This window comes from Balaenoptera physalus, assembly GCF_965194825.1.
Source record: "Balaenoptera physalus genome assembly, chromosome: 3".
NCBI lineage: Eukaryota > Metazoa > Chordata > Mammalia > Artiodactyla > Balaenopteridae > Balaenoptera > Balaenoptera physalus.
This window is the reverse complement of record NC_138890.1, coordinates 58,167,341-58,182,362: the sequence shown is the minus strand read 5'-3', so window position 1 is coordinate 58,182,362 and position 15,022 is coordinate 58,167,341. Positions and strand designations below refer to the sequence as shown.

The 15,022-nt window shown below is 42.6% G+C and overlaps 2 protein-coding genes across 6 annotated transcripts in view; both read left to right on the top strand.

The window, feature by feature from the left end:
• Positions 1–13,294, top strand: part of LOC309657189 (uncharacterized protein) — a 357,540-nt gene extending 344,246 nt beyond the window's left edge. Inside the window, exon 13 of the mRNA XM_082454336.1 lies at positions 104–13,294. The gene's annotated coding sequence lies outside the window, so the exon portion shown is untranslated. The remainder of the gene's footprint in view (positions 1–103) is intronic.
• A 135-nt stretch (positions 13,295–13,429) lies between these two features.
• Positions 13,430–15,022, top strand: part of ARHGAP26 (Rho GTPase activating protein 26) — a 470,301-nt gene continuing 468,708 nt past the window's right edge. For 2 of the 5 annotated variants that reach the window (XM_082454135.1, XM_082454138.1), the window contains exon 1: positions 13,432–13,924. In XM_082454135.1, coding sequence (XP_082310261.1) covers positions 13,771–13,924 — 154 coding nt within the window. In that variant the 5' untranslated portion in view covers positions 13,432–13,770. Of the gene's footprint in view, positions 13,925–15,022 lie in introns of all 5 variants that reach the window. The other 3 variants (XM_082454134.1, XM_082454137.1, XM_082454136.1) reach the window with 3 other exon arrangements.

Genomic DNA, 15,022 nt, shown 5'->3' with positions numbered 1-15,022 from the left:
AGACTAAGACTGGAGACTAGTTTCCAGTAGGAGGGCAGGGAAGCTTCTCTGAAGACTAAGACCCTGATGTCTCCAAAGTAACCAGCAAATCTTTTTCTTTTAGGTCCTGAAATGAACCTGGGCCTCTTATAGAACAAGGGCGGAAACCTACCTCCAGTTCCATCTTTACGTGAGCACCCGCCCTCGACAATTTATGGGATTATGCTGAAAAATCAGTCTTTTACAATTTCACCTAACATCTGCCAGAGGAAACAAAAGATTATTAAAAGGGGACTTATCAGAGTTCATCTTCCAACAAAGTGGTTAGTTACCATTTAATTTAGCTAACATTTTTTTGGGAACACTTACTGCAGTGCAGACACTGGTCTAAGTAAGCTTTTTATATGCATCCTATCATTTAATCTTCACAAAATTCCTGTGAGGTAGGTACTGTTATTATCCCCATCTTACACTTAAAAATCTCGAGGCTTAGATGGATTAACTCCAGGGTCACACGGCTAGCAAGTGGCAGGGCTCTGGTTAAAACCCACATCTGTCTAAACGTTCAAGATTTTGCTTTCGGCATTCCTTTGAAAAAGATGATTTGAGGACATTCTTAACTAGGTTTTAAGTACTACATTCCTTATCTTCACAAAATTTTGTCAGGTAAGAAACAAAAATACAAGTTTAGAGGTGCTAGGATTTCTCTGTAGTTGAATAATCTTTGGGGTATTTCACTGACAAACTTGTTTTAAGTGGTGTCAAGCAAATCCCTTCCTAAAGTGAAAGTATGTTGGTGATTTCAAGTTTGAAAACAGCCTTACGTTGTCTTCCAGGAATGCTATAAACAGAAATTCAAGGAAGTATTTCAACTAATAAAGATAAAAATATTTTTGGTAGAGCATCAGATGTTTAGGTCTTATTTCTTAGCTCAGCTTAAGAACCACAAATTTAATATTTTTTTTTAGCAGGTGTGGTAAATTGTGAGATTTTAAACGTTCATATAATAGAAATTCAAGTTATAATTTATTGAGCATTTATTGTGTGCCTGACAATGTACTGTGTATATTATTTTACTTGTTCTTAACTATAATTCTATGAGATGTTAATTATCATTCCTGTTTTGAAGATGAAGACATTGAGACTCAGTTAAGTAACTGAGATTCAAAACCATGTGTCAAAGCCGGTGTTTAAACCTAGGAATGGAAACCCTATGTTCCTTTCATTATAAGACCTTATTTCTGATTCAGGCTTCAGAAGGTATCTTTTCTTATTAGACTATTTTCATTCTCTAAGTAAGTGACCTTGGGGAAGTATCGTCCCTAGTATTCAGTTTCCTTGCCTTTAAAACAATGAGATTGCACTGGATGTTTCCCATAATCTCTTTTTGTTCTTCTTCTTTTAAAAATTATTTATTTATTTATTTTTGGCTGTGCCAGGTCTTAGTTGCGGCATGTGGGATCTTCGTTGTGGCATGCAGGATCTTTTTTTTTTTTTTTTTCTTTCTTTTTTAAATTGTGGCATGTGGACTTCACGTGGACTCTTAGTTGCGGCATGCAGACTCTTAGTTGCAGCATGCGGGCTTCTTAGTTGCGGCATGCGAACTCTTAGTTGCAGCATGCGTGTGGGGTCTAGTTCCTGAAACAGGGATCGAACCCAGGCCCCCTGCATTGGGAGCACAAAGTCTTACCCACTCTACCACCAGGGAAGTCCCTCTTTTTATTCTGAAGCTCCACGGTTCTGTGATTCCATAAATAGTTCAGTTCAAAGATAATTCATTGGCGTTCAGTGGGACTCCTGCTTTTATCATTTTTTAAAATTGAAAACAGTAGGAAATTAAATCTTTTAAATCAATTTAGTAGATCTATCTACTGTCAATATTTTCTCTTTTATATTCACGGATATATTATTTGATCCTTCTTAGTTGCAGAATGTTTCCCCACTGTCATTTATAATACTTATCAGTAACAATAGCTCTAAGAAATAGATTTGAATTGCTTTCGCTAACTTAGAGCTGGGAAAACAGGTTATTCCAGTGCTTTAATTTGGTCATGGTTACTCAGTGCCAAGGAAGGATTGGGACCTACACCTCTGGAATTTCTAGCCTTACTCTGTGTTTGGTCACTCATTCTTTCATTTGATTAGCCCAGGGGTCAGTATCCTATGGTCTGTGGGCCAAATCTAGCTCACTGCTTGTTTCTGTATGGTCTACAAACTAAGAATAGGTATTACATCTTTAAATGGGAAGAATAATAAAAAGAAGAATATTTTGTGACACATGGAAATTATGTGAAATTCTAATTTCACTGTCCATAAGTGAAGATCTTTGGGACACCACCACCAAACTCCTTCATTGATGTAGTCTATGGCTGGTTTCCTGTCACGACGGCAGAGTCAGGTAGGTGCAGCAGACCCTGTGGGGCCCTTTATCGAAAAGTCTGCCAACCTCTGGTTAGTCTCTGTTAAAGAAATTAAACAAGGAGGCCAAGGAGGCCATCAAACTGAGGTGGCTCTAATGCCTTGGTGGCCTGTGTAACCAAAACCTAAACCAAGCCAGTCAGTGCACTGGAATCTGAGAAAATGAAACTTAAGAACAACCAATCACAAACAGCCAACGAGGCTTTCCCAAATAAGGCAACCACTTAAGCTATAGCCAATCAAATAGTTTCTTTGCTTTGCTTCCGAGTCATCGCTCCTCGCTCCTGTGGGTGGAGTGCTCTTAACCACTCCCAGTTTCATGCTGCCCAATTCTAATTGATGTTTGCTCAAATAAACTCTTGAAGATTTTAATGTGCCTCAAACTTTTAACATCTGTCAAACTGTGTTGATAGTCTACTATTGCTAGCCTCTCTGCAGGTCACAGGGAACACAGCAGCCAACAAGACACACAGGTTCCCTTGGACCAAGTCACTTTTTCTTAACCATCAAATAAAAGATAAAACAAACAATAAACAAAGTTGGAGGGACAGAGGACTTCCAAGTTTTAATTTGCCAAAGGATATTTAAAAAGACTACAGCTACTATCTTCACTCATCATCTTAAAAAAAAAAAAGGAGTACGTTAATACCAAAAAATGAGTATACCAATACCAAATATGTAGGAAGGACATATCTCAAAAAGCACTCATTTAAGTGGAATACATGTAGCTTCATAAAAAACTCATTACACAGTCACTGGTGGTTTTTTTTTTTTTTTTTTTCATTTCATGACAGATCAGAGAAAACTTCTTTCTGGGCAGGCCCAGGTCATCAGACCAGCTTTGGGAAGCATAGGGGTAGTTCACACTGTTACTTTTTAGACAACGCAACCTTTAAAATATGTCTAGTTTTTAAATTGGAAAATGTTAGTATTTTAGTTTGAGAGTATTACAGCCATGAGTTTTGTAATAAAATTTTTTTATAGATGAGTTTTGGGTAATAAAAATATAATGATGGGGAATTCTGGAAAAGAAATACAAAGGGAAGTAAGGAAGAAAATAAAAGAAATCTGGGACTTCCCTGGTGGTCCAGTGGTTAAGAATCCGCCTTCCAGTGCAGGGGATGCGGGTTCAATCCCTGGTTGGGGAACTAAGATCCCACATACCGCAGGGCAACTAAGCCCGCAGATTGCAACTACTGAGCCCGCGCACTCTGGAACCTGCGCACCACAACTAGAGAGCCTGTGCAAAGCAGAGAAGCCTGCATGCTGCAATGAAGAGCCCGTGCAACGCAACGAAAGATCCCACATGCCGCAATGAAGATCCTGTGTGCTGCAACTAAGACCCGACACAGCCAAATAAATAAATAATAAAATAAATTAAAAAAAAATAAATCTGCCATCACCCACTGTTGTAGATACAGCAGATATTATATCCTCTTTGCCTAGTGTTCAGATGAAGGTAACCCATTTTAGTATTGATTTTTCATACTGGCTTCTCCCTAGAAGAAAGTGATGGAATAATTTCTCTTTTGAAATATTGCCCTCCTCTGCCCCCAACAGTGCCACCTTCAATAGACCCAGGCACCTACTAAAAACCACAGCATCACCTCAAAACCAGAGCCATCTAACAGAATATGAATTCCCATGGAAGAAAAGTTCATCCATTAATAAGTATTTAAAGTTGGATATGGTAGTTTTCTAGTTGCTTTAGAAAGTTTATTTCCCCATGACAGAATTTCTATTTTGTAACCACTGAAATGGCAACCAAAAGATTAACAATTAACCCTTTCTCCTTATGTCCCTATTCCTGTTGTCTGTGATATTGTTCATTTCCTGAATGTGTTTCCTAGAGCACTGTGTGGAATGTAACACTGGAGGAAAAACAGGATTCTGTGTTCCAAGAAATATGAGAAATACTGGGTTAAGCAAAATCTCAAAGGATTATTTACTGCAGGACTTCTCAGGACCTCTAATATGCTAATGTGCATTTAAAGTATGCACACGTATGAGAAGATCCAGAGGCAAGAAAGAGAGCAAGGTGTACGGGCCTACTTTAGTTTAGGTTATTTTGCGTAAGTAAGCTGATTAATGGTCATTTCAGCAGCAACAATGGTAAGAAATAGGCCAGTTACTTTTATTGATCCAAGTGACCCTGAGGCTGTACTGAAATTGTCTTCTCACAATTTTCTGGTTTCATCTCAGCTTTTGAATAAGTTTATGTTTATTAATGGTTTATTGTTTTTCTTAAATATCTTTCCTCATTTAATACACATTCCTGCCCTGTAAATCAGATATTGTCTTTACTCTAAATGTTTAAGAAAACTTTCTTATAAACTTGACCAAGGAGGTGAAAGACTTATAGTCTGAGAACTATAAAACACTGATAAAGGATATTGAAGATGATTCAAAGAAATGGAAAGATGTCCCATGCTCTTGGATTAGAAGAACTAACATTGTTAAAATGGTCATGATCATATTACCCAAAGCAATTTACAGATTTAATGTGATCCCTATCAAATTACCCATGACATTTTTTCACAGAACTAGAACAAAGAATCTTAAAATTTATATGGAACCATAAAAGACCCAGAATGGCCAAAGCAATCCTGAGGAAAAAGAATAAAGCTGGAGCATCACACTCCCAGACTTCAGACAATACTACAAAGCTACAGTAATCAAAACAGTTTGGTATTGGCACAAAAACAGACATATGGATCAATGGAACAGAATAGAGAGCCCAGAAATAAACCCACACACCTACGGTCAATTAATCTTCCACAAAGGAGGCAAGGATATACAATGGGAAAAACACAGTCTCTTCAGCAAGTGGTGTTGGGAAAGCTGGACAGCTGCATGTAAATCAGTGAAGTTAGAACACATCCTCATACCATACACAAAAATAAACTCAAAATGGATTAAATACTTAAATATATGACACCATAAAACTCCTAGAAGAGAACATAGGCAAAACATTCCCTCACGTAAATTGTACCAATGTTTTCTTAAGTCAGTCTCTCAAGGCAATAGAAATAAAAGCAAAAATAAACAAGTGAAATCTAATCAAACTTACAAGCTTTTGCACAACAAAGGAAACCATAAGCAAAATGAAAAGACAACCTATGGACTGGGAGAGAATATTCGCCAACAATGCAACCAACAAGGGCTTAATTCCCAAAATATACAAACAGCTAACACAACTCAACAATGACAACAACAACAACAACTCAATCAAAAAATGGGCAGGAGACCTAAATAGACATTTCTCCAAAGAAGACATACAGATGGCCAACAGGCACATGAAAAGATGCTCAACATTGCTAATTATTAGAGAAATGCAAACAAAACTACAATGAGGTACCACCTCACAGTGGTCAGAATGGCCATCATTAAAAAGTCTACAAATAAAAAATGCTGGATAGGGTATGGAGAAAAGAGAACCCTCCTACACTGTTGGTGAAAATATTTATAAATTGGTGCAGCCACTATGAAAAACAGTATGGAGCTTCCTTAAAAAACTAAAAATAGAGTTGCCAGATGATCTAGCAATCCCACTCCTGGACGTATATCCAGGGGAAACTCCAATTCGAAAAGATGCATGGACCCCAGTGTTCATAGCAGCACTATTAACAATAGCCAAGACATGGAAGCAACCTAAATGTGTATTGACAGGTGAATGGATAAAGAAGATGTTGCATATATACATAATGAAATACTACTCAGCCATAAAAAAGAATGAAATAATGCCATTTGCAGCAACATGGAGGGACCTAGAGTTTATCATACTAAGTGAAGTTAAGTCAGAAAGAGAAAGACAAATACTATATGATATCACTTATATGTGGAATCTAAAGTATGACACAAATGAACTTATTTATGAAACAGAAACAGACTCACAGACATAGAAAACAAACTTACAGTTACCAAAGGGGAAAGGGGGTGGGGGGCAATAAATGGGGAGTTTGGGATTAGAAGATACAAACTACTCATATAAAATAGATAAACAATAAGGTCCTAATGTATAACAAAGGGAACTATATTCAATATTCTGTAATAAAGCATAATGGAAAAGAAAAAAAAAGAAAACATCCTTAAAAGTAATAATTTTCCATTTTGGAAACTACCTAAGAACCACATATTAATGCAGATGACCAAATTTCAGGAGGAGGTAAAACAGTAGGTTTTGTGATTAGTGCATTTTATCAGTTAGGGGTGTGTTTGGCTTTGAGTAGCAGCAAACCCCATTAATGGAGCTTAAAGAGGTTATGTTTTTTCCCCTTCATGTGATGAGTAGTTGAGAGGTAGGCACTTTGGGGATAAGCGTTGTGGCTCACGGATGTCACCAAGGCATCTGGCTCCCACTCTCTTCCTCCATCAGTCCTTAGCATGTGGCATTCCTTCTCATGATTGCCAGATGGCTGCTGTTCCTCCATGCATTGTACCCACATTCTAGGCAAAAAGAAGAGGGAAGGAAGGTGGGCAGAAGGTGTGTGTTAGTTGTCTCCTTATGAAAAAAAAAAAACCTTTTTCAAAACCCTACCCAGTAGATTTCCAATCATATCTCAATGGCCAGTAAAGTGGCCCATGGCCACGAGCAGCTGTGAGAAAGCCGGAGGAATTGAAATCTTTAGCTGGCACTTGAGGTTCTGCTAGTAACATAGCCTAAGTCTGGAGCTACACTACCAGTTAGAATCTCAGCTCTGTTGCTCAGTGGTTATGTGACTATAGGTGATTCATTTTCATTTTCCTCCACTATAAAATGGAGATAAGCTAATAAGAGTGTTGTTATGAGATGAAGTTTTATAAAGTGTTTAGAAGAGTATGTGGAACATAGTAAATGTTATATAAGTACTTCCTCAGTAAATGAGTAAAGAAGATGGGAGAATGGACATTGGGTAGAAAAGCAGCAGGCATAGAATAAATAAATTATTAAAAAATGGAAATAAAAATATTGCTAACATATAAAACAGATTTGTGTAGTAGAAGTAATATGAGTTTCATTGATTTCTTGAGCCAAAGAATGTTAATTAAGTGCTGTTACCTCCCTTAAAGAACTGCAAGCCAGTGGTTTTATAAGGATAGATTACTCTTTTTTTCTTTGGAGGATAATGAGAATTTCATGTCTGCTTCAGTCAGTTGCTACTACATGAATTGTAGGGCCTGGGATTTAAAGCCAAAACAAATTAGAGGCTAATATAATGATAGATGTATTGGGGACATACTAGCAAAAGGTCCTGGAAAAACATACAATTCTCCTCCTCTCTCATTCATGTGTGATTTTATTCCATTTTTAGGTATTTGGCTATTATTATCAATTTTTTAACATGTGTAAAATGTCTTTCTGATAGACACCTTGTATGGAGATAGTTATTGAAGGCAGATAGATTTGAGTAATAAGCCTAGTTCCAGCACTAACTATGTGACCTTAGGCACCTTGCATCTCGAAGCCTTAGCTGCCTTAATCTATTGGGTGGGCCAAAAATTTCTTTCGTTTTTTTCCATAAGATGGCTCTGGTAGCACTTAGTTGTCTTTAACTTCATTTGAAACAATTTTGTTAGATTGTATGTGACAGCTGTCATATCAGCGTGCATTTAAAAATAGACTTAACAAAGTTGGTGAATTTTTGTGTAGCCATTTTAATATTGAAGATGGAAGAAAAAACCAACATTTCGGCATATTATGCTTTATTATTTCAAGAAAGGTAAAAATGCAAATGAAACACACAAAAAGATTTGTGCAGTGTATGGAGAAGGTGCTGTGACTGATCGAACGTGTCAAAAGTGGTTTGCAAAGTCTCGTGCTGGAGATTTCTTGCTGGATGAGGCTGCATGGTCGGGTTGACCAGTTGAAGTTGATAGCGATCAAATCGAAACAATAATTGAGAACAATCAACGTTGTACCATGCGGGAGATAGCCAACATACTCAAAATATCCAAATCAAGCTTTGAAAATCATCTGCACCAGCTTGGTTATGTGAATCGCTTTGATGTTTGGGTTCTACATAAGTTAGGTGAAAAAAACCTTCTTGACCATACTTCCACATGCGATTCTCTACTGAAACATAATGAAAACGTTCCGTATTTAAAATAAATTGTGACGGGCGATGAAAAGTGGATACTGTACAACAGTGTGGAATGGAAGAGATCGTGGGGCAAGCGAAATGAACCACCACCAACCACACCAAAGGCCGGTCTTCATCCAAAGAAGGTGATGTTGTGTATATGGTGGGATTAGAAGGGAGTCCTCTATTATGAGCTCTTTCTGGAAAACCAAACATTAATTCCAACAAGTACTGCTCCCAATTAGACCAACTGAAAGCAGCACTTGATGGAAAGCGTCCAGAATTAGTCAACAGAAAAACGCATAATCTTCCATCAGGATAATGCAAGACTGCATGTTTCTTTGATGACCAGGCAAAAACTGTTACAGATTGGCTGGGAAGTTCTGATTCATCCGTTGTATTCACTGGACATACCACCTTTGGATTTCCAGTTATTTCGATCTTTACAAAATTCTCTTAATGGAAAAAATTTCAATTCCCTGGAAGACTGTAAAAGGCACCTGGAACAGTTCTTTGCTCAAAACGATAAAAAATTTGGGGAAGATGGAATTATGAAGTTGCCTGAAAAATAGCAGAAGGTAGTGGAACAAAACAGTGAATACGTTGTTCAATAAAGTTCTTGGTGAAAATGAAAAATGTGTCTTTTATTTTTACTTAAAAAACCAAAGGCACTTTATGGCCCACCCAATATGAAGGGTATCAGTACCTATTTCCCAGGATTCTACTAAAGGTTAAGTGAGGAAATACAGTAAAGTGCTTAGCATGAATCCTACTACACAGCAAAAGCTTAGTAAATATCATCGTTAACATCACCACCATCATCATTTTTTAAAACCAACTTTATTGAGGTGCAGTTTATATATAATAAAATGCAGCCATGAATTTTGAAAAATGTTGATGCCTATGTACCACAATCGAGATATAGATTTTCCATTACCCCCAAATCAGTATTTTAAAATAGGAAAATTCATGTCTTATCTATTAAGAACACAAAGGTGAAGTCATGTGTAGAGAGACATATGGTATCAACTATACAAAAGAATGAATAAACGCTAACTAGAACTACAAAACCAGGAGAATGTAGCAGAAGGAGCACTCATTTTGAGGGGGGTTGGGGGACCGGTCAGGTGTACTGCATATTATTGCTTCTGCCTATTCAGCAGCAATTAATTCTCTCTTCTGTTAACAGCACTTGGCTCGTCCTTTGCGGGAACAACTCCTCCCAACGCTTTATGGGTTAGGAGTGGGGCTGTTTCACCTCTGGTTTCAGTCTTGTAATTTCTGCTAGACTTCTTGGAAAGAAAACTCTCTTACTGCTTAATAGTACTTGATGTAAGTTTGGAGAAGCAGAAAGAGCCACTGAAAATGAAGGCATCACAGAGGACGGTCAGCTGGAATGATGGAGAGAGAGACCTTATACTGATGTCATCATCTAAACTGCCAGAAGCTGCCCTGAAGCTACACTATCCCTGGTCCTCAGTTACGTGAGGACTGATGAACTTTCATCATAGACCATCTCCGTTCTCTAGCTTGTGTTCAGGAATCATGAGCCAGTGACCCTTGCCCACCTCCGATTGTGTGGGCTTGGAGATAACATGTGTGAGAGTGCTTTCCTGTTTTCTACAAATGGGAGGTAATTGTATGGTAGATATAAAGTTAATTGGAGGGACTTCCCTGGTGGCGCAGTGGTTAAGAATCCACTTGCCAATGCAGAGCAGGGGACACAGGTTCGAGCCCTGGTCTGGGAAGATCCCACATGCCGCGGAGCAACTAAGCCCGTGCGCCACAACTACTGAGCCTGTGCTCTAGAGCCTGTGAGCCACAACTACTGAAGCCCGCGCGCCTAGAGCCTGTGCTCCGCAACAAGGGAAGTGACCGCAATGAGAAGCCTATGCATCGCAACGAAGAGTAGCCCCTGCTTGCCACAACTAGAGAAAGCCCGTGCACAGCAAGGCAGACCCAATGCAGACAAAAAAAAAAAAAAAAAAAACTTAATTGGACAATTGAAGGCAGAAATAATATGGATTTAAAATGCGTTGATATCAGAACTAGAAGTATTTGAACTAACTGGTTAATTTGAAGGAATTCAGATATTCATCCAAAGAAAGTAGGCCAAATCATTTTGCCTAAATAATTTCTCTATTTCATATGACAGTGATTTCTGGGCCTTAACTGTTCTGTTCTATTTGCATTCATGGCCACAACCTATGTTGTTACGTGAGTCATTGTTTCTTCCTTATTAAACAGGTGCCCCTCCCTTTGGCATTGTGCATTTTTGAAGTGCCCTTTGCTGTCCTAGGTGCTGGGGGTGTATAGTGAACACAGAATCTCTATCTCATGGAGCTTATTTTCTAGGGAGAGAGAGACAGCTGCACCTTCCAGGGGCCAGTTTCTGTACTCAGTACTTCTACATTCTGATTCTCTTCTGATAATATTGCAGAAAGTGTGGGAGGTCTTTGTGGAAATTCTGGATTAAATTCATAAGAAGTTACACACTTGTAAACAGGCATATTAAGGTATATGTTTGTGTATGTGTATGTGCCACACACTCTTCTTAGCTAGGTAACCTGGTTCAAGTTACAACTCTGGGCCTCAATTTCTCATCTGAAAAATGGGGATTATCCTAGTACCAGTCTTACCTTGTAGGGACTAAATGCATGTACATAATTTTAGCATAGTGTCTGGCACAAACTAAGAGCTTAACAAATGATGGGTAATATTTCTTATTATTCTTACTAATACATATATGTTTATGCACATTTGCCCAATATTCCTCAATAGAATAAAAATAAATAATTGTGGACCTCATTTTGTTTCATTCATTTAACATTTATTGAATACTTTGCCTTGTGCTAGGCCCGCAGTGGCAGATTGGTTTTTTTCAGAGATGGCTGCATTAATATCTCCCTTTCTTTTTACTTCCCCATCTGGAGGTACAGTCTAATTACTCTCTCCTTAAATCTTGGCTTGTGACTTGCTTGTACCCAGTGAAGGTGGAAGAAGTGTTTGACTTCCAAGGCTAGGTCATAAAAGGTGATTCAGCTTTCCTCTTGTGAGCTGGGACGTTCACACTGGGGTGCTGAGGCCGCCATGCAGTGAGGAAACTCAACTAGACCACATTGAGAGACCACACAGTGAAGTCCTGAGCCCACCGAAGAGAGGGAGATGCTCCTGTTCCATATGACTGCAAACATATGCGAGACCCCAAGCCAGAATCACCCAGCCAGGCTCTCTCCCAAATTCCTGACCCACAGAGATTATGAGAGAAAATAAAGTGATCATAGTTGTTTTAGTCCATTAAGTTTTGGTGTGATTTGTTATGTATCACTTAAGAGCCAGAACACCTACTTTTAAGTGCTCAAGATACTGCATTAAACAGATTTAGTTTCATGGGATTTCCATTCCACATCTTTCTCATTCTTGGCAGGTGAGGAACAACTATTTTCAGGGTTTTAATTATCCATCTGATAGCTGTTTGGGCCTGCTGTCAAGTCTGAATTTGTAGCTACAACTGGCAAATAGATCACATTCATTCATTTATGCATTTAATAAATCAGTACCTTGACATCGATGCCTTCTCTGGCCCCCTGAGCTAGCAATCCCTTCTCCACGTTCCCGAGCACCCAGGCCTTCTATCCTAACTTACCATGCAGCATTGCTATTGCTTGTCGCTTATCTCTCCCACTAACCTGTAGCAGTCAGGTTCATTCTGTGTTATTCATCTTTGCATCTCTAGCATCTAGCCTAGTGCCTAAACATAGACCTATGTGAAAAACAACAGCAACAAAACACACACACACACACACACACACACACACACACACACACACACACACACAACCACCTAACTGGAGGGCTGCTAGTTCCTAGACATACAAATAGTTTATTCCAAGACAGTCCCTATCCTCTAGGAGTTCACAGTTCAGCACTAGACACTGTGGGATCCAGCCTGGCAAGTGCAGTGCGTGAGCTGCCTGGATTGATTCCTGTGGTGGAATCAAAGGGCTACAGGGCAACGCACTGGGGGTGGGGTAGGAGGTGGAGAGGGACACGGGAAAGGATCCATTCATTTATTCCACAAATATTTATCAATCGCCATAGCACACGTAGCACACGGTAAGCGCTCAATATCTGTTATTAGATGCCGGCCACTGTTCTAGGTGTTAGGGATGCCGCAGCGCACAAGAGAACTGCGGTGGCTCGTGTTCTTGAAGCTCACGGTGCAGCAAAGGACGACAGGCAGTGGACGCAATTATGTAAAATTGTGTTAGGTGCCCAGCAGTGAAACAACAGGCGGCTGAAATTCTCGTAAGGATGTTAGATCCTTCGGCTGAGAGCAGCCGTGGGCGGGTTTTGAGCAGGAGTGGCCGTGAGGGGGCAGGACTGTAGGGGGCGGGAAGACTGCAGGCAAGAAAAGCTGGTAATTTTAAGATGCAAATCTTTTCTGCTCGACTGGAAGAAGGAGCTTGTTCCTAGGGGCGATGTGGTCGCTTGGTGCGCTCGGGGTTCCTCTGGGGCAGGGGGCTGCATTTTGAGTGCAAGCTCGATTGCCCGAAGTGTGAGGGGGACTGCAGCCCTAAATTCCCAGATTTTTCATGTTCAGCACATCTAGGCTCTTCCGCTCCCCAGACCTTCAGACGCACCATCTCGGATGCGAGCCGGCAAGGTACGGGGCATGCCGCAGCGCTCACGCTCGGGGCTCCGGGTCTGCAACACCGCGCGGGCGGGTGCGGGCGGAGCTTGTGCTGCGGACCTAGGCAGTGGCGTGGGCCCCGCCCTCTGGCCCAGACCCCGCCTCCGGACCCCGCTGATTGGGTCATGGCCACGGAAGGGCCGGGCGTACCCGAGAGGCCCGGGGGTCGGGCTGAGGCGGGGCTCTGATTGGCTCGGCTGGGATTAGGTCATTGCTAGCAGGTTAGTGCGGCCTGAACGCCGGCGGAGCGGCCCAGGCTGCTGTGAGAGGGCGCTCGAGGCTGCTGGAGAGCGAACAGGCGAAGGAGGCGGGGAGGAGGCGGCTGCACTCGCTCGACTGCTCGTTCCCTTCCCGGCGCCGCTGCGGGTCCGCCGCTGCGCTTCCTGCTCCCCGGTCGCTCGGTTGCACGCCGCTGGAGCAGCCGCCCTTCGTTCGGGTCCCGGCTCGGTTCGGAAGTCGTGCGCGCCCGCGGACACCGCGCGCAGGGCTAGCCAGCGCCACACCTGTGGAGCCGGCGGCCGTCGCGGGTGCCGGCCGGGGTCCCGCCGCGTGCGTGCTCGGGGCTGCGGGCCGCCGGGGCCCCGGGGGAGGCGCGCCCCCCGGCTGGGCGCCGCAGACACCATGGGGCTGCCCGCGCTCGAATTCAGCGACTGCTGCCTCGACAGCCCGCACTTCCGAGAGACGCTCAAGTCACACGAAGCGGAGCTGGACAAGACCAACAAATTCATCAAGGAGCTCATCAAGGACGGGAAGTCACTCGTCAGCGCGCTCAAGAGTGAGTGCCCCCGAGCCTGGCGGGGACGGAGTTCCGGGGCGGGAGGGGCCGTCGGGAGGCGCTCAGCCCTGGGGGTCGCGTGTCCGCCTGGTTTTCTGCCCCCGGGCGCTGAGGGACGGGTGTAGATGCTTGTAGTGGGGCGGGAAGGATACGTAAAATGGGCGAACTAGCAAGAAGACGGTGAGGGAAAAGATCCGTCGTCCGGCCGTTTGCGTTCCGGGGTAGCTGGGAGGAGAGCGAGCGCGAGTGGCGCTCCGGGGCGCCGCGGGCGGGTGTGCGCGGCACACAGGTGTCCTGGGAGTGGGACTGGAGTGCCTGGTGCGCCGCAGCCTGTTGGGAAACCCCTTCGCGTCCACGACTCCCGCTCCCTTGGGGAAGAGTTGCTCACCCCTGGGTGCCCAGCCTTGGGAATGGAGCGGGCCCCGCCAAGGGGGCGCTGCCTCCCCTCGGAAAAAGGCGGGTTGTGCCTGCTTCGCTCCCTGGGCGCAGTGCCAGCCTGCTCAGGGCCGCCGGGCTCTCCGAAAGGCACAGCCGCTGCCCAGAGAAGGGCTGGGTGGGATGGTCGGTCAGCTCGCGATTCTCTGGAGTATTGGCATCCTGTACCCCCCAGATCTAGAATCAGGGCCATGTACGTGTGCAGGTTCTGATTCTTGTGTTTAGCAGAAGGTGGTAGGGGTGGGAGTACAGAATCAGAGTGTTCCTTTACTCTAAACTGTGGGCGAGGGTTTAAAAATAGAACGAACATATCCTCTCCCTCTCCCGCTCCCTCGCTTCCCTTTTTACCTCTTCCAATATCCTTGAAAACTCAGAAGTCTGAGAAGGAATGTCCTCGGTCCTCACTCAGAAAGGAGAAGTTTAAACTCATAGATCCTCAAACCTTTTGTAAAACAATTTTTGCAAATTTCCCTTTGGCAGGGGAGAAATGAGTTTTGCATTCTGTGTATGATTTGCCTTGTCTTCTGCAGAGCAAGGGAATGTCTCCTGGCCAAACAGGAGTGCTCTAGGGAAGAGCGCCTTGGATTGTTGAGATCTTTTTATGGGTGCCTTTTCAGTCTGCCCATTTAAAAATAGTTTGGTCCATCTTTTAGTTTTGAGAAT